We start from the raw sequence: 25,515 nt of genomic DNA, 5'->3' as shown, positions 1-25,515 counted from the left end.
ACTTTTAAGACACAGTCATGGCTGGTTGGGGAAAAATTGGACCTACCAAAATGAGGTAGAGGGCAGGTACGTGCTAGGATTGCCATTTTTGGTTGGACATATTCCTGGAGGTTTCATCACATGACATAATCTTTAATTAAAAAATTTTAATTCCCGGAGACTCTAGGGCAATCCTAGAGGGTTGGCAACCTTGATACCAGAAGAAATGTAGTGTGTGCCCCTCTATTGAACCTTTCTGCCCTATTCTCATGGGCAGGCAGTGTGCTAAAATTTACCAGAATGCTGTTTTGAGTACCACTAATAACATAAATATTGTAAATTACATTCCCTATAGACAAATTTTTCTCCTACAAGTGGTGGTGAATGAAGAAAAAATATATAGGATTGTAAGTAAGTGAAGTCCATTTAGTCATATCTGAGTACTGGTGACAGCAGAGTTTTCCGAAGCCTTCTCAATCCATTATTACCTTTGTATGCTCAGTAGCCAACCTCCCAGTGATCTGCTGCACGCTATCGATCACACTGTTGTCCCCTATAACAATGACCCATTCCTTCCATTATAACTTCCTCAGGTTATTCCATCTCTGTGCCTGATATAACCGAGATGTGTAGGTTTTTGTGCTTGTTGATTTCTGAGAGCAGGGGTCCACTCCTGTCCAATATTTTTATATTTCTATAAAATACATTCATCTTTTCTATCCAAGAGATATGCAAGAGTCTTCTTCAAACACCACATCTCAAATGCTTTGATTTTCTTCTTGTTAGCAGCATTAGCTTCCCAGGATTCACATCCATAAGTTACAATGGGAAAAAATTAAGCTTTTCTCCAATCTAGCCTTCATACGTTTCAAGATGTCACAGATTCATAAGGGAGGCCATGGCTGTGGGAGTCATCTCTAGTGCTCGGATTTCTTTAAAGCAGCCTTCTTGGCTGGATGTGTGTGAGCCCAGATAACTAAATTCATCTACTGCCTCTAGAGCTTGACTGTGTTAATCGTGATGTCCACTTGCCTCCTTTTATTGATTATGTCAATGAATGTGCATTTCATATTCCCTAAATTCAGGAATAGTTCATATTCCTTGATAACTGTTTTTACAGACTCCCAATGTTTGTTGCATTGCATAAGTGGTTGCAGTAACAGTGTCGTATCAGCATATCAGAGGTCAGTTTTAAGAAGTGTCCACCAATGGAAATCTCAGCTCCTTCCACTTTATCAAAACCTTCCAGGGCTTGTCTCGTAATAAATTTTCTGTACATATTGAAGGACAGAATTCACGGGGACAGAAATACACCCTTGTCTCACAGCCTGCCCAGTGGAAAACCACTTGCTGTTGCTCAGTGTTTGTACCATGGTCTGTTGACCGATGCGACTGGTGATGACTTCAATGAGATGCTTTTGAATCCACCTGTCTGCCAGTAACCTCCAGAGACTGTCATGTCAGACAGTATCAAATGCTTTGGAGTAGTCAATGAAACACATTATCAGTGGGTTGTTATGCTCCCTGCATCTTTCAATGTTAAAAACAATATTTGTTGTTTTATTACATAGACCTTGTGCCTCTCTGAAATCAACTTGTTGTGATGGTAGTTCTGCTTCTACCATTCACTTTGTGATCCTGAATTATGTAGAGCAGCGCTTAATTCACGTGCGATATCAGGAAGATGGTACTGAAGAGACTAGAACAGCATTTAAGGGCAGAAAGATTCCATTCATCTAGTCATCTGGCCAGTTTCTAGTCATCTATACATTAATGCAAATTTTCCACATGAGATCAATACCATGATCACCAATTACCGCTCAGCAATTGTGCTGGTACATTATCTAGCCATGGTGCTTTCCCAGCCTTCATTTCTATAATAGCTGGCACCACTGCCTCTCATAGGGTTGATGGCTCCAGCTCTGTACTCTTTCCTAGTGTCCTGTATTGTAAGTGGTTCTGAGGCATACATATTGGCACAGTAATTTCTCTACCTGCATTTGATGATATCACTTTCAATAAGAACTCTGCCATCATGATCTTTTATTATATTCTCTTGCAGGAAAACCTTAAGTAAGAAGTCTGACCAGTATACTGTTGGTAGGCCCCTACCAAATTCATGGCCATGGAAAAACACATCACGGACCGTGAAATCTGGTCTTTTGTGTGCTTTCACCCTATACTATACAGATTTCATAGAGGAGACCAGCGTTTCTCAAATTGGGGATCCTAACCCAAAAGGGAGTTGCAGGGTGGTCACAAAGTTATTTTAGGGGGGTTGCGGTATTGCCACCCTTACTTCGGGGCTGCCTTCAGATCTGAGTGGCGGCTGTTGGCCAGGCACCCAGCTCTGAAGGCAGCACCCCACCAGAAGCAGTGCAGAAGTAAGGGTGGCAATACCATACCCTGCCACCCTTTACTTCTGCACTGCTGCCTTCAGAGCTGGGTGGCCAGAGTAGCAGCTCCTGACTGAGGGCTCAGCTTGGCAGGCAGCAGTGCAGTAGTAAGGGTGGCAATAGCATACCTTCAGAGCGGGGCTCTTGACCAGCAGCCGCCCAACTCTGTAAGCAGTGCAGAAGTAAGGGTAGCAGTACCGCAACCCCCCCCCACCCCACAATAACTTTGTGACCCCCCTCAACTCCTTTTTGGGTCAGGACCCCTATAATTACAACACTGTGAAATTTCAGATTTTAAATAGCTGACATCATGAAATTTATGATTTTTTAAATCCTGTGACCATGCAATTGACCAAAATGGACCATGAATTTGGTATAGCCCTACCTATTGGGGAGAAGATTTTTTTGGAAGGGGCTCTAGGAATATAATTCCAATTTTAAATTGATACCCTCATTTGGGATTGTTGGTGGAGAACATTTTAGGAACCAGAAAGATAGTACGCAGTCTTAGGTGACTTTATGATATCAATATGAAATTGGGGTATTATTTAGACCATTGCATTCTGAAGACATTGATCCTTTTAAAGGGATTGTGTAGCAGAGAAATTTCATGTATTTTTTTTGTGTAGGATACTTGTGATATGTGGGAAGAGCTTTGGAGTAAAAGGTCTGATCATTTCAATATGTAGGCATGCATATGTATCTGAGAGACCAGGATATGTGCAGATGGAACTGGAGAGTACAGGAGCTGGAGTAATGTAACAGCATGCTCACAATGTGCAGCAAGAATGGAGGAAAAAAATATATGAAACTGTCTTCAAAAGCCTTGTCCGGTTTCAAGAGCTGAACTTGCTCATGCTATTGATACATCTGACAGAAGCTTGAAAGTATTCATCTGTAAGCATAGCTTTGAATTTTCAAATCTCAATCCATCTGCAACTCTGCATTTCACGTCAGAGGTTGAACTTCTGTTTGTTCTGCTGTAATGGTGTGTTCAGAAAATAGAAACCTTAAACAAGCTTAAATCTTGGTTTGTGTGCTTACCTTATAGCTGTCTTTTTATCTTGTGCCACTTTGATTTCAGCATATTGGCAAAGGTAGCAATATCTTCTCAGTTGATCAGTTTCTTTACTAAATAGTCTTTCACAAGTTCACTAACTGTGCTTTGTTGTTGTGGCTTTGCCAGTGAGCTGTGGTCTACTGGCATTAATCTTTTCCAGGAGCGTGTGATTGCCCATCTTCTAGACAATCTCAGTACAAACCTAATTATTATGGAAGAATTAAGGAATCATTTAAACTCATGAGGATCATGAAAGGGTCATCTGTTGTAGTCCATTCTGTAGCAGTGTGGCCAGAAAATGAAGAGTAATCTTGGCTGTGTTAAAGGAAATTCTGAGGAAGGAGATACTGCAAACAATTGCCAGTTGCAATTCAAATTTCAAATAACTTTGCAGTTTAGTTCATATTTTTATATACAAAACTGGTCCAACTATGTTCATAATACAGATGATACAAGATTAACTACAGTTGTATGATACATGTGATCTATGGTGGTCATTTTGCTCATGGTTTTTCCTTTATTTATTTCTCAAGGCAAGGAATGTGTGCTGCAGTTGGCGGAGAACACCAGGTATTTCAGGAGGCAGCTGAAGAAGATGGGCTTTATTATCTATGGAAACGAAGATTCCCCGGTTGTGCCTTTATTGCTGTACATGCCAGCAAAAGTTAGGTAGGTTTAGTGGGGAGAATTCCTCATCCATCCTCTTGACCCAGACTTGTTAGGAAGCTGGCTTTTTTTCCTGGTCTCTGTGCCTACTGCATGTAGAATACTGCCATGTTTTACAAATGCTCAGATGAAGAGAGCTTCCTGGGTTTAAACTTGGAAAGAAGCATTTGAGAGAGTGATGTTTAAAGGGTTTTTTTGGAGTTTACTCCTGTCCCTTTTGCTGAAAGGCCAAATTTTAGGCAAGAATTGGTCTTGTTTTGCTCTTGGGATTCAGATATGGGACTGAGGGGTACATGCAGCTAAGAGATGAGGTGAATTCTGGTAGAAATGGAAGCCGCTACTGGGGGTGATGTGTTGGCCACAGAACCACATGGGAGGTACCAGGTTCTGAAATTCTTTTGGTCTCAAACTGATGGTCCCTTGATTTATAGCTGTCTAGGTCGTACTTCTTTATTTTTTCAGTGCCTTGTGCTGGTAATGTTTACATTAGAGAGGATATGAATAAGAGGGTATCAGAGATGTACACAGAATAACAAATGGTACGAAGAAGGTGAGTGAGTAAATAGGAACATCCCCATTCTCCTAATTCAAGAACAAAGGGGAATTCCATTAAATTGAAGGGCAGCAAATTTAAAACCACTTAAAAGGAAGTACATTTTACACAGTGCACGATAAGTCCATGAAACTCATTGCAAGTTGCTAAGGCCAAGAGCTTAGTACAGTACAAAGAAGGGTTAGATATTTTATATGGATTGTGGAAACTTTATTCATTAGGATTCTAAACCCTCATGCCTCCTGGGGTATAAAACAGCCACTAACTCACAAGGATTAGAAAAGCACTTTCCTTACAGGACGGTATTCCCTGGCTGTCCGTTATGGAGATTCTTGCTCCTTCCTCTGAAGAATCCAGTTCTGAACACTCTCTGGCATACTGTCAATGGTCCATCTAGTCTGCTACCTAGTCAAGAATGGCAATTGCTAGGTTCTTATGAGAACTTTTGAGCAGATTCCACAATGTACCTTAATTGCATTACATTGGTGAAAACAATCCTTTTTGAAACTGCAGAGGCTTCTGCTTTGGGGGTAGGCAGCAGGGGGGAATTCCTCTTATAGTCAGACTCTGGAGTATAAGTCCCTGTTTTCCATCAGAGAGATTTTCAAGCTTAGGTTACAAATCCATTTAGAAGCAGCCCACTAAAAGACCAGCTCCTGCCAAATATAATCTTTCAGCTTTGTTAGAACTTAATACAGTGAAACTTTTCTAGGAAGACCACCTCTGGACTGAACAAAAGAAGCCTTTGTGAGCAGGCATTCTACCTCTAAGAGAAGGCAGTGGAAAGTCAGAACTGCAGCCTCGCAGGCACGCTTCACCAAAGGCCTGTGTGGCTTAGTGTACTAAGACCTTTATGCTGCTGCTCTGTCTCTGCTTCTTCAGTATCACTCTAAACATTCCTCATTGCTTTCTCTTGCAGTGCATTTGGGCGAGAGATGCTGAAGCGAAACATAGGAGTCGTGGTTGTGGGTTTCCCTGCCACCCCAATCATCGAATCCAGAGCCAGATTCTGTGTGTCTGCAGCTCATACCAAAGAGATACTTGATACTGTAAGTGTCTGATCTTGTCTTCCCCTCATCCATGTCTGCGCCTCCCTTAAACAGAGATAGCATTTGGCTGTTGGTTTTGCAGCACACAAGCCAAACAAGTATTCATAGCATCATAGACACTAGAGATGGAAAAAGATTCCCCTCTGGACAATACATGGTTGTCTATGGTACATATTCTGGGGATTTTCTCAGTACATTTTTAAATGAGCCAGCTAACAGTCTTTCCATCACTCCCCTTCCACTCTGAAAAGGCTGTAATTTGTGTGTTATGGATAGTTAAGAACACAAACCTTTCTGAAGGGCAAGTGCTAGTTCTTGCTAACCTTAGACTTGGAAGTTAGAGCTGGAAAAGGCAGACTAGCTAATCGGGACCCAGGAGCCAGTGCAATGTTGTTGACCTCAGGACATTACTTACCATTAGATACTCCTGGAGAGAATTCTGCACCACTGTGCGAACACAGAATTCATGTCCCTCAGGAGACTTCTTTGCTTCCCTGCAGAAAAAAAAAATTCTGACAGGGAAGTTAAAGAGAAGCCACAAAAGCAGTCATGCACCCCTTCCTAACAGCACGGGCACATCATTTCAGGTGCCTGGAGCAGCTGATGAAGAGGTAAATCACTACAGGGGCACAGGGCTGGGTACACCTCAGCTGGTGGCTCCTCTCCTGTGCCAGGCTTAGCTGCTAGTCCCAGATGGGATGGGGCTAGGGGAGGACAGGACTTGCTCTTCCCCTGCAAGCAGCAGCTGAGGCTGGGTCAGTCCCACCCCCTAGAAACCTCCCCCAGCTGCAGGAAGTCTGTCCATCCGTCCCCGTTCTCCCCCAGTTTCCTGCCCCCATCATTCTTCAACTGTTGGGGAAGGGGTCATTGTATTAGGAGCTGCTCCCCCATCCTCCATGCATCCAGACCTCCCACATCCAGATCCTCCTACCAAGCCCCCTTCCTGCCCGAACGTCCACCCCACTGAGCCTCACCCCCTGCATCTGGAGCCCCACCTCTCCTGCACCTGGACCCCCCTGCCAACCCTTACACCACCCCAATGAGTCCCCCACACCTGGACCCCCACCTCACTGAGCCCCAACTAGCTGTACCCAAATCCCCACACCACCAAACCCCACTCCTCCAGCACCTGGACTCTACCCCCGCTGAGCGTCCCACACCCAGACCCCCCCTAACCCCATCCCTCCACACTGCCCCCCCCAGCCGCAAACACTTTCACCTTGACCCCTCTGCAGAGTCCCATTGCCTCTGCACTGAGAACACCCCGCAGTGAGCCCTGTGCATCCAGAGCTCCCAACGTGCATGAACACGCACGCACATGCGCACACACACACACACACACACACACACACACACACACACACACTGAGCAACCTGCACCCAGATTGCCCAACACAGAACTCTCTCACACCACAGCTGGATCCCCCCACACTAAGCTCCTCCACACTTAGAGTCTGCTAGGCTGTACCTGGCACAGAGGGACAGGTTTCACTGTATTATATTTGGCAGGAGCTGGGCACAGAGGGACAGGGCCCCGGGGTGTTTCTGGGGTAGGCCAGACCCGGCCCTTGAGCAGTGTTAGGGTCGGGTGCAGCCTCACTGCTGAGTCTGTTTCCTGGGGGGCTGCAGGGTGATCTCCCACCTCCATGCTTGTGCTCCCCACTGCCATGCTGGAGACTTCACATTTATTTATTGACAAATAAAATTTTCAGAGTTTTTGCAGGATTTTAAAATACTGCAGAATTCTCTGACGACTAAGTGGAGTTGGAACTGTCACCCTTGCTAAAGCCTCAGAGGTGAAAGATTGAACGATGTCCTCAGAACACTGTCCACCTGCACGTTGGCAGGTGATGGAGGACTGCTCCGTTGCACCTATTCTGGTGACTAAATTCATTTCAAAAGATAGTTGTTCAAGCTTGTTGTCTTTGAAGGACAGGCATACTGTATGTAACCCGGTCGGAGGCCATGTCAAAGCTCCCCATGTTTGCAGACTCCCTGCTTCATGGTGTGGTTCCATTAAAGCTTTCTAGGGGCTTCATAAAGTGATGATGCTTTTCCCGTGGTACTGAACTGAGTACCTCAGCATGGCTCTAGGAGGCGCTGTGCTGCTGAAGTTACATGAATCTGCCAGGAAACTCTTTTGGGAGCTCCTCCCAAGCACTATCTCTTATTTTCTTTGGGAGAGAAGGGGAACTGGTGGGGAAGGCACTTGAGATCACATCTCTATGGCTAGAGACCTGCGGAGTCAGAAAACAGGAGGTTATTTAAACACACATGGTTTAGACAGCTTACTTAGGTCACTAGCATATACCCCATAATTGTATTGAGTGGAATGCAGCCAACTGCATTGTCTCAGAAGTGCCCAAACATGAGTAGGTGGTAACAGTTCTATATAGTGTAATAGACAGGAGTTGGCATGTGAGCTGACAGTTTCCAATGCGTTGTCAAAAACCAAGAGCCATCCTCCTCACACTACTACCACAGCACCTTTAGGTCAGCAGCTGAGAATTCCACTTGTTGTTTTGTCTTTGCTAGGAAATAAATAAAACAGAATGGTATAAGTCAGGTACGTGTATACACAATACATAAATGCATGTGCAATTTTATAGCAAGCTTAGATGCAGTTATCTTCTTTCCTCACCACAGTTACTTACTCAATAAAGGATTTACTGAACTATGCCTCACTGCCCCTTACAACTATTTAATCAACTAAGCAAACAGGATGACATGCATACAAGTCACCCAAGTAACCACAGAATCCTAAGCCTTGTCTACACTGCAGGGGAAATTCAATCTAAGCTACGCAATTTGAGTTAAATGAATAGCGTAACTCAATTTGATGTAACTTAGATCTACTTACCATGGGGTCCACACTACACAGTGTCAATGGGAGAGCGATCTGTGGTTGATCCCCCGGTAAGTGTAGACAAGCCCTTATAGCTGGTCTATACTAGGAACTTATATTGGCATAGCTACGTCACTTAAAGGTGTGCAAAAATCCACATCCCTGAGCATCGTAGTTAAGCCAACCTAACCCTCGGTGTACACAGCGTTAGGTTGACAGAAGAATTCTTCCATTGCCCTGTCTATCACCTCTCAGGAAGTTGGATTACCTAGGCCAGTGGTTTTCAACCTTTTTTCATTTGTGGACCTCTAAAAATTTTCCAGTGGTGGTGTGGACCCCTTTAGAAATCTTAGACAGTCTGTGGAACCCAGGTTGAAAACCTTTGTAAGTCGACAGGAGAACTCCTCCTGTTGACATAGATGGCATCTGTACTGAAGCAGTGAAGCATTTCAAGTGTAGACAAGCCCTTACTGTCTCTCTCAACTCTACACTGTCTGTTGTCTTAATTTAGAGTAAGCACTTTGGGATGAGGTCCATCTACTTGTTTTATCAAGTATGCTTGTGATGCTATTATAAATGAATGAATAGTACTGTACCCCTTCCATTAAAAATAAAACCCTGCTCCTCTGTAGTAAGCATACTTTCTTCTACCATCCTGTTCACTAGTAGCAATTTCAACTGCCCAAAGAGTGTTTCAAATCTTATTTCCTCATGTTTATTTTTAACTACAATATAGCCAATAACAGTAATAACACTTTATGTAGAACTTCTTCAAAAATAACCACGTGCTTCAATTTAAATGAAATTTAGTCTTCTGATGTAGCAGGGGAGTTTGGTTGCAAACAGCCATCAGTGGTTAAGCACTGGCCACCCTATCTGATCCCTCACTAACTGCAAAAATACCAAAGAAATATTGAAGCTGTGATAGAACAGGGGAGGGCTAGCAGAGGGCTTGTCAGAGCAGAGGCTGGAGAGGGAAATTGGGTAAGTCTACACTTATGAGCCTGGAGCTAACAAGTTCTATTATCCTGACACTTTCCTAAACAAATTTCACTTAATGTTGGAAGCATGGAGGAGGGAGGCTTTACTTATAAATGATTATATTTGTAATGCTTCCCTTTTCTTATTTAATAAACCCACACAATGGGCAGCAGTTCTCTGTTACAATCTGTAATTGTTTTATGTAAATAAAATTTCCTTGCCTGAAAATATTTGGCTCTGGATTAGAGCGAAGTCCTTCCTAACTTGCATCCCCATGGGCTGGTGCTTTCTTTTCAGTGATGAAAAATATATTGCATTTTCCTGAAGTCAGAGTTCACCAGTGCTGTTTCCTTTGTAGTCTTTGCTAGTCACATGATTCTTTTTGTTTAAAATTAATAAAATCCTAAATCTGAGTTCAAGAATAACAGTTAACAGTTCTTTCAACAGAAATTCGACCTTAAATTGTTTCCATATGGGGTCTTTCGTTAAAGCTCCGGTAAAACATGCCCACTATTATACTGAAGTCCAGCTTATTCCAGCTTGTCATTCCCCCAAATTTTGGAGCGGATAGTCTCTTGCTGCCAGATATAACAAGCATGAGGGGCCATTGTTTAAAGAAACAAAAACTTGAAATATTGATCCAGGAAGGTAAATCATGTAGAAAAAGGTTTGTTTTTACTTCTAACTTTTGAACTCTTTGCCCATCCCCCAGAACATATGAGAAAATTTGCATTGCTTACTCTTGAAAACCTACAATAAGGTGACTTTGGTTCCTGCTACAGAAGTTCTTGGTAGAGGACCCCACAGAGATCAGGGCCCCATTGTGCAAGGCAGTGTAAAAATGTGTAGAAAGGCAGTCCCTCTCCCAAAGAGATCAGTCTAATGCAAAGAATGATGGTGAGTTTGTGACATGAGATCTGGAATTGGGACTCATCAAACTCCTCCGATATAGGGGCTGTCAAACATCCATTAGATGGGAACAACTTCAATCCCTGCTGAGCTGGCCAGGGTTCAATAGTGACCTGCAGGTGAAAAGCTAGGTAGCTTATTTCCAGTGCCCTAAGGTGTCCAGTCCCCCATAGCACTAATACTACATCTTGGAGAATGAGGCTTGCTTTCTGGAAAGATATGTTTATTAAATCAAGTTCTGATCACTTTGGATCTTACACAAGCAGTGTTGTCTGTTCAGGGGACACAAGCAAAATCTGCCACACTGTGCTCGTAAAGGGGCAGCTCATTGCTAACTTGCCTGTCTCAATCTTCTGGTTCTTTTGATACTTTGGTTGTAAGGTCTTTGGGACATGGACTGTCTTTTTGTTCTGTTTGTACAGCACCTAACACAATGGGGTCCATGACTGGGGCTCATGTGCAATATGATAATATAAATAAGAATGCATCAATAAAACATTAGCACAACATGCAAATTCACTTCTAAATATTTTTTTGACTATAAAGGAATTCCAGTAACTATTCTAGTGTCCATACACTTAAATATTTATACTTGTGTATTTTTCACCTCCTCATGGGGCACTAACAGAGCTTGAATCTACAGACCCTCTACACAGACCTCTTCCACATCAGCTGTAGCAATAACTGGTGGAGGGAAGCATACTCCTCTCTGTGGATCAGCCCATGCAGGATTACACAACTATATGTGAAACAGTAGTGGAACATTGGGCATCAGGATTCCTAGGTTCTTTTCCTGCTCTGGAAGTAGACTATAGTCTAGGACAATGGTTCTTAACCTTTACTGCAGCCTGCACCCATTTGGTTCTCAAAATATTTTCTTGCACCCCTTATCAAAAATCATTGAAGTAGGTCAGTTCTTTAAACCTAGATATAGAATAACTATAGAATGAAAGAGAGAGAATTATATATTTACTTTTAATTTCACAGTAAAATTAAGAATACATGAAAAATTACACGTCTTCTGCTGTTGCTTTTGTATAATGTTGTTAAATACATAGGTTTGATGAAACAAAGTAGTTGTACTTACGTGCCTGTGCTTAATTTGTGTTTTAGATGATTTACCTTCTAAAAAAATCTGGCACATCTCGCCCCCCCCAGAAAGGGCATGTCACACCCCCAGGGGATGCATGCTCCCCAAGTTAAGAACCACTGGTCTAGGGGTTACAAAGCATAGCGAAATGTAACAACACTACTGCTTGGGTTGGCTGGAGATTGGACATAGACCTCTTGATATAAAAAGCAGGAGCCTGTGCCCTCGAGCACCAGGTCTCGAAGCACGAAAGCCGTAGCAGAGGCATAACACTCTTCATGTGGTCTGACCACCCGTGGGTAACACTGAGCCCTGGTTAGTGTGGGTTGCATAAGTGCCTCATTCCTTCTGAAAGGCAGTGTAGCAACGTCAGTGAGAGTTAGGTGGGCATGCATGCACACACTTCTTCCCCAAAATATTGTGAAGGCAGGACCTCTTCCTGGGGCCAAAAATCACATTACTCGCAAGCGCTGGTGGCATTGTGTTACCTTGAAGGCATAGGTGCGATCTGAGACAGTATTGCAAATCTGTAGGGGAAATTACCCTTCCAATGATGAAGCCACGACCTGAGGACTTAGTTGTTTGTTTGGGAACCGTTCAAGTTCAACCATTCATGCATTCCAAATGGCCCAATTATATGCAAGATGCCAGCGCCCAGCCTTGACTCTTGCTGTTAGACTAGCGTGGCTTTCCAAGGAATATTTCAGGTGAGGTCCACTTTGTCATCTTTCACTGGCAGAGGCATGATCTGGGGCATGTGGCTGCTAATCATTCCTCTAATGAGCCACACGCTCCTCTCATGCTGCTCAAATAATAAAAATAAACTTGAATGTAAAGCCTGAAGTAAATATCTATTTTTTCTTGAGAGCTTCAGTCTGTCATAGCAGCAGAGCTGAGCTGTTATGTCTGCTATGAAAAGGCTGTCCTATTTGGCTGCCTGAGCAAGTTAACGTAGATGTGCTTTGATTTAGTCTTTAGACTCCAGGTGCTGTCCGTTTCAGTTAGTCTTGTAAAGATTCTTTGCTGCAGAGTTGTACGTTGTAATGCCTTGTTAAGTCTTTGAACCAAAAAAAAAAAAAAAAAAAATCTTAGTCCAGTTCTAAAATTTGAGACTGATTTTTTGATTCTCCTTCTCCCGACTGACATTTTTACCCTTAATTCAAAGTCTTTGGAACCATTGGCTTGATTGGCCAGCAACACGTCTTCATCACTTATCCTGATTCTGTCCATGTCACCTGGGAAAAATCTGTCCCTTGCTAATTTGCTTCATTTATGTAAACTGGTGCAAATTAAAATATAGATAAGACCTGATGGCGTTCTATAGTGCACATGACACTAGTGACAAGTATCGTGAGGGAAAGTCTTCAGTATAATAGATTCTCTTCTTAGGGGAGGGTCTGTTTTGATGACTCTAAGGTAGGTTGTATGTGATGCTAAAAAATTCACTCCAGTCAGTGGTGACCAAAAATCATAGCTGTTTGGTGGCCTGTGTGAAATGATCTTAGACCGGTTTGTAGTAAAGTGTCCATTGCAAAAGAGACACCATTGCAGTGGGCTTCCCATGTTAGAAATTTCTGTAAAACGAGAATGAGCAGCTCATCCTAAGATCCAAATGTGGGACAGACCCAACATGACTTAACTTGCAATAGAGGCTGATGATAAGCTTAGTTCCTGTAAGGAACTTTACACTTTTGAAAGTGCAGTGCTAGTACTAAAGAAATATGTACAGTGTTTGTGTAAAGTTTTGTGTCACTTAGTTTGCATATCTGATGTCAGTTTACAGGGCTAAACTGAGTACAGTTGTGTATTTGTGACTATGGGGTATATGGGTCTAAATGGAGTGGATGTGCCTTGTAATGAGGTACAGGATGAGGATGTGGAGACTGAGAATTGCCTTTTGGGGTAGCCCTTTCGGGGTTTGCATTAAGACACACTCTGTGAGCCAGGGAAGTATGGAGGAAGCTTGCTTGCCATGCTGCTGTCTTTCACACCTGTTCTGTGCATAAATACAATATTTCATACTCTAGGCACAGTCAATTGTCAGCTTTACACTAAAACCACAATCAAATGATTAGGGAGAAGCTTTGTATTGTCTTTAATTTGTGATAAGGGGCAACGTGGCAAAACCTTGCTCAGTTATAGGGTCGCTTTCAATGTAGCCTGTGACTTAGTGTATGTCAGGGATGCAGAGGTAGCTGTACTCTGAGGTGTTTCATGTCCTGATTCTCTCTGCTGATGTGTCGTGGTCTTTCCCTCTCCCAGGTTTTAAAGGAATTAGATGAAGTTGGGGACCTCTTGCAACTGAAGTATTCTCGTCACCGGTTGGTGCCTCTCTTGGATCGGCCTTTCGATGAGACTACGTATGAAGAAACAGAAGACTGAACTCCCTCCACATGCCTTGGGGCACTCCCACGGGAGACTCTGTGGCACACAGGCCACGCGGTCCTTGAACCACACACTTCTGACTGCTTAGCATAAAAAGGACATTTTTTCACAATACTGAAGTAGCCACATCATCTCTAAATGGCATTTTGTAAATAGTAAAACAGCTTTGATTCTTGTCTCTTGAGGGTATGGCCCTAGAGAGATGCTTGACTTTATTTTTTTTCTTGTTGCTTTTTTAATTATTTATTTGTCACCATGAAATCAGTGACCCTAGTTGGCACAGATGCCCCATGTACACTACTAGTCTCAGGAGTGCCAGCTGAAATGTCGTGTCTGCAGCACGGCATTGTTGTGGCAGCACTTCCAATTCACTGCTAGGCATCTAACTTTGCCAGGGAGTGATGGGCTGGCCAGTTTGTTCAATGGAGACCTCCTAGAGAAACTGTTGATGACTTGTTTAATCTTTTAACAAGATGGATAATCAACCAAAGCTTTTTTCCCTTTTGCATTTACTTATGTCTAAAACTTGAGTTGTCTTTTTTTAAATAATAAACATGTTGCTGACATGTCACTGACAGAAACACTGTTCCAAAATGTTGGCTAGTTCCACCAGCCACAAACAAGAGAACTCCCTGGACTTCATCCTTTTCCCTCAGTCTGGCTACCCCATTGTTTCCTGGTTTGATGCCAAGTATTGTCTCGTTAAAGGGAGTGATGGAGAGCCTTTCTGAATAGGAAAGATCTTGCCACTGTTATTTTCCTCATAGTGCTAACTCATGGCATAGTCAGGCCTCCACTTCCAAAAATGAGTTTAGTGTCTCACTTCCTCATGTACAAATGACTTTCCTTTGCTCAAGCTTCAGAACTGTCCAGGTCTGTAAAAAGATGATCAGATGACTGATAGGTTATAAAAAATTATATTCAGAATTATAACTAAAACCCACAAACCTTTCTCTTCTACTGGAGAAAGCTCCCATTTGCTATCAGAACCAGAATTGCGTAGTAAGAAGGGTATAATGAGCAACTACATTTGGGGCAGTTCTGCAAAAGAAATCTTTGTGCACAGCATGCAGTTAACTCCAATGTAGCGTGTTCTGATTTGTTTGTCTGAGACTCTCAATGTATTTTGTGAAATTGCTTTTGCAAAGATTAATGTCTTAAACAAAGCACTGAATGAGACTGCAAAGCCAAGATCTACAATTTGGTGTGGGGGTCACTCTTAAAGTTGGTTTGGTCATGATGCTCTGTGCAGGTGGCAGTGACCTTTAGAAAGAGAATCTCAGTTTTCAAATGGAAGCAGAGTGTGGATCAAGTCCATCTGTCTGGTGTAGCAAAGCAAAAGATAACTTTTTAAGTGTCATTGTAGTTCTGTAACTTTCATTCTGTGCCACTGACAGAAGTGGCACTCTTTGATCACTAAAGCCAAGCACATCTGCAGATACTACGTGGTGGATTAAAGCAGTATCACCTTCTGTTTTATAGAAACTCCATTTTATAATCTAGGCTATGTTTACACTAGCACTTATGTCGGTCAGGGGTGTGGAAAAAAACACCGCATGTGGGGGATGGTTTTAATTATACTCACGGTAGAGCTCTCTCCTGTCGGCATAGAGCAGCTACACAGGAGACTTTAGAGCGGTGCAGCTGCAGTGTGCTGCTGTAAGTTCTGTAGTGTAAACACAGACCTAGACTTGGGCATCTTGCCCCATGCTGTATAACTAACCCTCAGAAGCAAATTGTCTCATGTCTAAAAACAATCATTTTTATTGATTTGAAGTGCAGTAGTACAAAATCAGAAGTTATAAAAATGTAAATTGAAATTATGAATTGAAACAGCCATGGATAAGTTCTCCAGTGTATCCAATCCACTGGAGATGTTTTGTTTGATGGAATTGATCATCTATCCATACAATATGTCCAAACCTCACATGTGGTCATAACCATAGAATAGTTTCCTTTATTTCTTCAGTCATGGAATAAACTGCAAAGTCCTGGAATGATCTGAGTTTATTTTGCCCCTTTGACCCTCTTCACCTGCACTCTGCCCATTAAGTCTTCTCAGCTAGGACTGCTTGTAACATTCCAAACCTATGAGTAGCTCAGATAGCTGCTGCTTTTTAAAAGGTCCTATCATAAAAATAGCTGCTGGGGTTTTTTTTTCCCTCTGCTAAATGCGGCAGGAACCTGGATAAGATCATCCCAAGAATTCATGATCAAAGCTCCAGGCCTGAAGACACTCCAGGCCTGGTCAAGTGACAGCTTCTATGAAATCAGTCCTTCAAGCTATCAGAGCCAGAAATACAGGCTGTAGGTCAGTGGGGACCTGGAATTTTGAGGCTTCTCAGGGCTGTACAGGGCACTTGTATCTGACCCCATGTGATCAGCCTAATGGACCTTTAAAATTGTAACATGCTAACTCCCAGAAAACTTACTTTAGATTCTAAAAATGTTGGTCCTAATTTCTTTCCCTCTTTCTTTGAATTTAGTCTCTCGATGCTAAGGCAGTCTGGCTTTGTAGACAGAGGGCAATGAAAAATATTAATACATTACTTTATTAAACTCTGTTAAATTATTTCTAAAATAGGTTTGCTGTTTTTTAAAAAAAAGTCTCAAAATAGTTAATATGCAATTGGGTTCTATGACAGTTGTTTGGGATGACCTGTGGCAATAACCATTACATCATGGTACACCAACATATTAAATACTGTATCCATTCCTAAGACTTGGCTCCGGCACACTCTGCCCAGCTAACATTGGGAAACCACTTGATTAAATTTCAGTCTTGGATCGCCCTGGGGTCTGTGCTGCATCCTGTATGGGAAGTGGGATATTTTTTTTCTGGTTCAGGAGCCTATGTTCAGGAGGACATGTTTGGCCAAAATCTGATAACTAGGTAAATTGCTTCTAAAAACATGATTAGAGCTTGAGCTTTGGCACACTGTGTTCAGTTAGTCATGTCTTAAAAACTAGGGAAATCTTTCAAGAGCCTCTGAAAATTTCATCCCCAGAAATGAAAGAGCAGGTTCCTGCTGCATCAGACTATGCTTGCCTTCGTGTGCAAATGGGATGGCATTGTACTGGGGGTAGGGGGGACTGCTGACTCAGCAGTTGCAAAGCTTTCACCAGAAGTAAATTCATAACCTTTTTGTCCCTGCAGAAATAGTAAATGAAAGTCGCTCTTAGAGTGAAATGAAGAGGAGAGAGGCTGCTTAGGATGCAGACCTCAGGCTCTGCCAACTTTTATGAGCAACTTCAATTGAAAATTATTGTTTTTTTTCCCCCCTGTTATATAAAGAGATGCATAGCTCCAAGACAGAATTAAGACTGGCCTTGTGCAGAGGGTTTCTCTTTGAACTGAATTTTGACCCTTGTTGTGCAACAGCATATCTGGAAAAGGGAGTTAAGGAAGAGAGGGGAAAGCTTATCTTCCCGAGCTGGAGAGGACTTTAAAACATACAGTGCAAGTGCTGATGTCTGTTTTATTAAACCTAAAGGGTTGTCCACAGTCTTACACTCAGCTTTAGTAAAGGGAGGCCACTGTGAACTAGTGAAAGATGTGGTCCTTGCATCCTGCTGGGGACTAGCCTTCCCCCCGGGAGACCTTTTTCTAGAGTTAAGGAAGCACATGAAGTTCTCATGATCTGTAGTCACAATTCTATTTCTTTTACTTCCTGTGGGGGAGAAGAGACTGTTTATTTTATTTTTGGTATCAAAATATCTAGGATTTGGTTTGTACCATAGGGAACAAGCATTTGCACAATGTCTCTGCATGCACACTATTTTTTAAGACTGATTTCTGTATCTCTGATGTGCACGTGTCTTTTTACTTCTGAGGAGCAACCTGAGAGGTTTTTTGCACTCGGGGTCCCTGTGGTTACTGGTAAAGCACACTTTACTCTAATCCAGAGCTCCCAGGCATGAGCTGGTCCAGTTCCTTGTGTGGGTGAAAGCACTTTCTGCACCATCCCTTATAGCCTGTTGCAGTCAGTTATCAGGGATAGGTAGAATCTTTCAGTGAGGGAATTACAGCATTTTCCTCTTATGCACCTACAAAACAGAAATGCCCCCCACCCTCTGTCATAATTGCACCTTCCTGCTGAAAGCAGGCACGGGAAGTGTTCCAGTGAAACTAATGCAGCCCAGTGCCATTCATGCGAGGGAAATCTGACTTCCTGATCCAACAGTGGACATTGAACAAAGAAAAGGTTTTAGTATTACCATCGCTTTCTCCTCTCTGCTGTATGGAAGGCTTTTCCACATGCTTTAGAGCAGCGATCCTGAAAGTAGAAGTGCATCTCCCACTGGTTGAAGGGTTTGAGCCTTGCCTGCTCCAGACCTCCTGAAGCACCATATAAATGGAAATGCTCCTTCCCATCTGCCTGTCACCTTTATCTCCCTTCCCGGTTTGGAAAAGTGTTTGGCTTATATCCTAAATGGGGCAAGAATAGAGGTTTTTTGGCCTCCAGGTATTTCCAGTCTAGGACTCGTACCATCTATTAGTGAGGTTAGTTAACAGACCATTCAAGTGAAGCGGAGGAGAGGGTGGGAGAACAGACATGGGAAATCTGATCACACATAAGAGAGTGTCCTGCAGAGTTCTAAACTGCTACCATGGCCACTTTTCTCTCTGTACAGACAATATGGCCTGTGGAGACATGTCCCAGAATGCAGTGCTCCATCTCAACCACTATAGTTATGCTCAGCTTTTGAGAACATTGCATGCTGGAACCTACAATCTCTATCAGTTGCACCTGTGTATTGAAGAGTAAGGCAGCTGCAGACTGTACCATTTGAACATAAGTTCAGCCTCAGGGTACCAGTAAATCACCTATGTGACTGTCCCAGGACTAGAGCTGGAACTGAAGTGGACCACCATCAGGTGAGAGAAGCAGTCAGGTGTGGTCCATTTAACTTGAAACCATTTTTTAAACTAAGTGTAATTGTGGTGACTTGTACTCCTGCAAAGGTTCCCAGTCTTGCAACTTGAATTCCTGTTCAAAGGTTTTGTGTGTTGGGCTTGCACACATGGGCAGTGTGTCTGCCCTAGGGGAAGTACTTTGGGGTTTATCTCATGTTAAAGTGCTTTGTACTGAGCTTGGAGCTCTTCTGTTCCGTCTGTGTCCCAAAAAAGGGTTGGGTGGCGGGGGGGAGGGATGACTGGACTGTACAGTACGTAGTATTAAAAGGCCTTAAACTGTGATTTTTTTTAATATAAAGAATTAATAAACTGACTCGAAAGAATACAATGGATCTTAACCCGCAGATATTCTGTGCTCATAATTAAGCAATATAGAATGTAGTTCCTTGGGGGTGGGAGGGTTAAGTTTGCTTTGTGTTCAGCCCTGCCTATCAGCAAGGTTTGTTTAATAAGCAGAAGAGGTATCTGTACACAAGGGTCAAGTGCAGTCATTACAGCTCTGCATCCATGCTACTGCTTGGCAAGGTTTGGTGATCTGCCCCTGGGCTGCTGGAAGAGAGGAAGGATTAGCAGGAGGCTGGGGAAGAGAGGTTTTAGGATGCAGGAAGCTGTGGCAGCTAGCAACTTAATTATTTCTTCTTCTGTAGACAGGCATGTGTGTCAGTGGAGCAGCAGGAATGGGCCAGGGGTTGATGCAGATAGAGAGATTGCTGACCAAATGAAGCGTGCTGTAAACCATACAGACACTGTATGCATCCACTATTTGCCAAATCACACCCTGTTCAGCCAGTATTTCTGCAGTCCCCTAACAGAGTGTACTAAGCTAAAGGCATTTCCAGTTTTTCAATGTCACTCCAGAAAGGGGCTAATAAAGGTTTGCGAGAGAGTAAAAGAGCTACCATGGAGCCTGAGGCTTTAGGCTAGCTGCCCCAAAGCTAATGGTGACCCATATCTTCATAGCCTCAGTGTTGAATCACCATCCAGTCATAGCTTTTGAATTCTTACATTGCACTGTGTTCCTTTGCCTCTGCATTGCTATAATGTACATGTATATTGGATCTTTTGTAGATATGAAACATTTTAAATGACATTTTTAATGGGCTTCCCCAGAATATTTTATGCCAGATATCTAATTTTTTTTACACTGTTGAGAATTAACATGAAGCTGGGTTCTGTGTGGGCAGGGAGGGAGAAGAGAAGCAGATGGTACATGGACTATAAAAAGGGTAACAATGCATGTTAAAAACACTGGAGAAAAACAACTGCTTGGAAAAAAAATTGTTCAAATATAATCTGTTCTACATAATAAAGAATTCAGAAAAGGCCTTGGGGGTGTGTTTGCTTTTTACAAATGTTGACAAGATTTCTGCCCTGTAAGTGGGTCAAGAAGCACAAGCTGTTGGGCTCGCTGTCGGAATTGCTGGGTATGATTCTAAGAGCCTGTGTTATGCAGGATGTACATGGGCTGCTTTAAAAGGAGTTGTGGAGTTGCCCCTTAGCTCTGGTCTAGTCCCTACTCACAACACGTTTGCAGCACTGTCCTGATGGCAGTGAAGCCTCCGGGAGAGTCTCTTAGGGTACGTCTACACTACGGGATTATTCCGATTTTACATAAACCGGTTTTGTAAAATAGATTGTATAAAGTCGAGTGCACGTGGCCACACTAAGCACATTAATGCAGTGGTGTGCGTCCATGTACCGAGGCTAGTGTCTATTTCCACAGCGTTGCACTGTGGGTAGCTATCCTGTAGCTATCCCATAGTTCCCGCAGTCTCCCCCATCCCTTGGAATTCTGGATTGAGATCCCAGTGCCTGATGTGGCAAAAAACATTGTCGCGGGTGGTTCTGGGTACAGCCTCACCCCTCCCTCCATGAAAGCAGCAGACAACCATTTCGCGCCTTTTTTTCCTGGGTGAACTGTGCAAATGCCATAGCACAGCAAGCATGGACCCTGCTCAGATCAAGACCGCAATTATGGACGTTGTAAACACCTCGCGCATTCTCGTGCAGTCTATGCTGAACCGGGACCTGCAAAGTCAGGCGAGGAAGAGGCGGCTATGGCAGAGCGGTGATTAGAGTGATGAGGACATGGACACAGAATTCTCTCAAACCACAGGCCCCTGCACTTTGGAGATCCTGCTGGTAATGGGCAGGTTCTAGCCATTGAACGCCGATTTTGGGCCCGGGAAACAAGCACAGACTGTGGGACCACATAGTTTTGCAGGTGTGGGACGATTCACAGTGGGTGTGAAACTTTCGCATGCATAAGGGCACTTTCGTGGAACTTTGTGACTTGCCTTCCCCTGCCCTGAAACGCCATAATACCAAGATGAGAGCAGCCCTCACAGTTGAGAAGTGAGTGGCAATAGCCCTCTGGAAGCTTGCAACGTCAGACAGCTACCGGTCAATCGGGAATCAATTTGGAGTGGGAAAATCTACTGTGGGGGCTGCTGTGATGCAAGTAGCCAAAGCAATCATTAAGCTGCTGCTATGAAAGGTCATGACTCTGGGAAACATGCAGGTCATAGTGGATGGCTTTGCTGCAATAGGATTCCCTAACTGTGGGGAGGGCAATAGATGGAACCCATATCACTATCTTGGCACCGGAGCACCAGGGCACCCAGTACGTAAACCGCAAGGGATACTTTTCAATGATGGTGCAAGCACTGGTGGATCACAAGGGACATTTCACCAACATCCATGTGGGATGGCCAGGAAGGGTTCATGACGCTCGCGTCTTCAGGAACACCACTCTCTTTAAACGGCTGCAGCAAGGGAATTATTTCCCAGACCAGAAAATAAGTTGGGGATGTTGAAATGCCTGTAGTTATCCTGGGGGACCCAGCCTACCCCTTGATGCCATGGCTCATGAAGCCATACACAGGCAGCCTGGACAGTGGTCAGGAGCTGTTCAACTACAAGCTGAGCAAGTGCAGAATGGTGGTAGAATGTGCATTTGGCCGTCTAAAGGCGCACTGGCGCACATTACTGACTCGCTCAGACCTCAGCCAAACCAATGTCCTCATTGTTATTGCTGCTTGCTGTGTGCTCCACAATCTCTGTGAGAGTAAGGGGGAAACCTTTATGGCGGGGTGGGAGGCTGAGGCAAATCACCTGGCCGCTGATTACGCGCAGCCAGACACCAGGGCGATTAGAAGAGCACACCAGGAAGCGGTGCACGTCAGAGAAGCTTTGAAAAATAGTTTCATCACAGGCCAGGGTACAGTGTGACTGTTGTGTTTGTTTCCTCTTGATGAACTCCCCCTTGATTGACTCATTCCCTGTAAGCAACCTACCCTCCCCCTTCGATTACAGCTTGCTTAAGGAAATAAAGTCACTATCGTTTAAAAATCATGTATTCTTTATTAAAAAGTCATTATAAAAAGAGGGAGAGAACTGACAAGGTATCCCGGGTGTGGTTTGGGAGGAGGATAGGAGGGAAGGAAAAGGCCATTAAAAACACATTTCAATGTAATGACAGCCTTTTGGTTGGACTGTCCACGGGGGTGGAGTGGGCAGGTGCACGAAGCCTTCCCCCACGCGTTCTTACACGTCTGGGTGAGGAAGATATGGAACATGGTGAGTGGTGAGGGTGGTTACACAGGGGCTGCAGCGGCACTCTGTGACCCTGCTGCTCTTCCTGAAGCTCCACCAGACAATGGACAATCGGAGGATGTCAGTTTGATCACGCAGCAGCCCCAGCGTTGCATCCTGCCACCGCTGATCTTCCTGCCTACACCTCTGATCTTCCTGCTGCCACCTCTCATCTCGAGCGTCCCTCCTCTCCTCACATTGGTCCCTCCTGTCCTCACGTTCACTGGCACCTTTCCTGTAATTTGATACCACGTCCTTCCACTCATTCAGATGAGCTCTTTCATTGCAGGTTACTTCCATGATTTCCTAGAACATTTCATCTCGCATCTTTTTTTTCCTCTGCCTTATCTGAGATAGCCTTTGGGATGGAGTAGGGAGGCTTGAAAAATGTGCAGCTGCATGAGGGAGGTAAAAAAGGGAGAGAAGTATTTAAAAAGATACATTTTATAGAACAATGGTTATACTCTTTCACAGTGAACAACACTATTCACCTTACATAGCACATGTGATTTCACTACAAGGTTACATTTTGCAATTAATATTGAATGCCTGCGGTTCTGGTGTTACAGATCTCACAGACGCAGGTCCAGGCAGCAGAATTCAGCTTGCATGCAGCCATGGTAAGCCATTGTCTTTCGGCTTCTGCAGCCTTCATATACACAGTGCCCTCCTTTCACAAATACCAAGCAAATCCCGTTCAGTGCTGCTGCTTTTCTGTTAACATGCAGCAGCAGAAACCACCCCCCATCCAATTCTCTGGGATGATCGCTTTACCCCTCCCCCCACTGCATGGCTGGTATCATGGAAGATCACTGCTAATCACCCCTCTTTCCCCCCCCCCCCAACAGCGTGGCTGGTAGCAGGGAAGATCCCTGCTAGCCAAACGCGAAAAAGCGCCATTATCCCCCCCCTCCCCTCCCCCCACTTGGCTACCTGCAAGGAAGGATTTCTTTTAAGCAACAGGCAAACAGGCCAGCAGGAATGGCCATCTGTTCCCTTAATTAAATTCCTGAATTTCAACCAGGTTACCATGAACGATATCACTCTCCTGAGGATAACACAGCGAGATAAAGAACGGATGTTGCTTGAATGCCAGCAATCACCAGGACCATACGCAGCTAGGCTTTGTCATGCAATGATACCAGATTACTTGCTACATGCATGGCGTGGTCAAGTGTCCTACCAGGGAGGACGGAATAAGGCTGCCTTGTCCAGAAACCTTCTGCAAAGGCTTTTGGAGTACCTCCAGGAGAGCTTCATGGAGATGTCCCTGGAGGATTTCCGCTCCATCCCCAGACATGTTAACAGACTTTTCCAATGACTGTACTGGCCACGAATGCATCCCAAGTCTTCATGGCAAATCAATCATTAAAAACGCTTGCTTTTAAACTATGTTTATATTTACAAAGGTACACTCACCAGAGGTCGCTTCCATGGCTGCATTGTCTGGGCTGCTGGCTTGGGAGGGCTGGGAGAGTAATTCTGTCTGGGTGAGAAAAAGCTCCTGGCTGTTGGGGCTAACGGAGTGCTGTGTGCTCTCTGCAAGCTCTTCCTCCTCCTCATCTTCCCCGTCCGCAGAATCCTCAGCCATGGTTGAGTTTACCACCCCCACCTTGGAATCCACAGACAAGGGTGGGGTAGTGGTGGCGGACCCCCCTAGAATTGCATGCAGCTCAGCGTGGAAGCGGCATGTTTTTGGCCCTGATCCGGACCTTCCGTTTGCTGCTTTGGTTTTCTGGTAGGGTTGTCTGAGCTCCTTAACTTTCACTCTGCACTGCACTGAGTCCCTGGTATGGCCTTTCTCCATCATAGCCTTGGAAATTTTTTTCAAATGTTTTTTCATTTCGTCTTTTGGAACGGAGTTCTCTTAGCACAGAATCCTCTCCCCATATAGCGATCAGATCCAGTACCTCCCGTGCGGTCCATGCTGGAGCTCTTTTTCGATTCTCAGGAGACTGCATTGTTACCTGTGCTGATGAGCTGTGCGTGGTCACCTGTGCTGGTGAGCTCTCCATGCTGGCCAAACAGGAAATGAAATTCAAAAGTTCACGGGGCTTTTCCTATCTACCTGGCCAGTGCATCCTAGTTCAGATTGCTGTCCAGAGCAGTCACAGTGGTGCACTGTGGAATACCGCATGGAGGCCAATACTGTTGATTTGCAGCCACACTAAGCCTAATCTGATATGGTAATACCGATTTCAGAGCTACTCCTCTTGTCGGGGAGGAGTACAGAAACCAGTTTAAAAAGCCCTTTCTATCGATATAAAGGGCCTCGTTGTGTGGACGGGTGCAGCGTTAAATCAGTTTAACACTGCTAAAATCGGTATAAACGCATAGTGTAGACCAGGCCTTAGTCTGTTCCAGCTTTGAGACTCAACTTGCATCTCTGCCTGGAAATGCATGGCTCATTTCAGATCTACATTCAGCCATCTATAAATCAGAGATGTCAAGTCTTTGAAATTGAGAACAGCCGGTTCTTCTTCAAGAGATGTCTCTATGGGTGCTCCACTCTAGGTGTCGGTGCGCCCCGGCGCCTTTGATCAGAGATTTCTGCAGCAGTACTCATAGCGGCCACGCATGCTCAGAGCCTGCCCCCCGGCTCTGAGTATACCTCTAATGAGCATGTGCGGCCGGTTCCCTCTGTTCCTTCTCTACTGTCCCTGGCTTGAGATGGAACTCAGCAGACTTGTTAAAGAATTACTTTTCTCATCTTAAAATTACTTGTAGTTAGCTGGTTTCTTGTTAATTAGTTGTTAGTTAGTGTTACTTGCCTGGCTCCACAGGCTTTAGCGCTGCTCCTCCTGTAAGGACACTGTCCCTCCTCCAATGGGGGAGACCCACATTCCCCAAAAATGTGCTCACTGCACTAAACTAAGCTCCAGAGCACTAAAAGACAGGGAGCTGAAACTTAAACTTGTTCTACTTCAAAAATCCTTAGGGTCAGCCTCAGACCCTGGCACGGACTCTGCCTCCGCTCACCGTCACAGCTCTCCTGCTTCTAAAAAGCAGAAGCAAGCAGCAAAACGAGGGCACCTTCTGTCAAATTTAAAAGAAGCCCTCAGACACAAACCTTCTCTGGTCAGATCCATG

The 25,515-nt window shown here is 44.2% G+C and overlaps 1 protein-coding gene across 1 annotated transcript in view; it reads left to right on the top strand.

Annotated features, from left to right (window-relative positions):
- Nucleotides 1-15,910, top strand: part of SPTLC2 (serine palmitoyltransferase long chain base subunit 2) — a 122,599-nt gene extending 106,689 nt beyond the window's left edge. Inside the window, exons 10-12 of the mRNA XM_050953274.1 lie at nt 3,969-4,104; nt 5,574-5,703; nt 13,791-15,910. Of these exons, the coding sequence (XP_050809231.1) occupies nt 3,969-4,104; nt 5,574-5,703; nt 13,791-13,910 (386 nt within the window). The 3' untranslated portion in view covers nt 13,911-15,910. The remainder of the gene's footprint in view (nt 1-3,968; nt 4,105-5,573; nt 5,704-13,790) is intronic.
- The last annotated feature ends 9,605 nt before the right edge of the window (nt 15,911-25,515 follow it).

Source organism: Gopherus flavomarginatus, chromosome 5, assembly GCF_025201925.1.
Source record: "Gopherus flavomarginatus isolate rGopFla2 chromosome 5, rGopFla2.mat.asm, whole genome shotgun sequence".
NCBI lineage: Eukaryota > Metazoa > Chordata > Testudines > Testudinidae > Gopherus > Gopherus flavomarginatus.
Note: the sequence above shows the minus strand (reverse complement) of the source record. Positions and strands in the feature narration are given on the sequence as shown.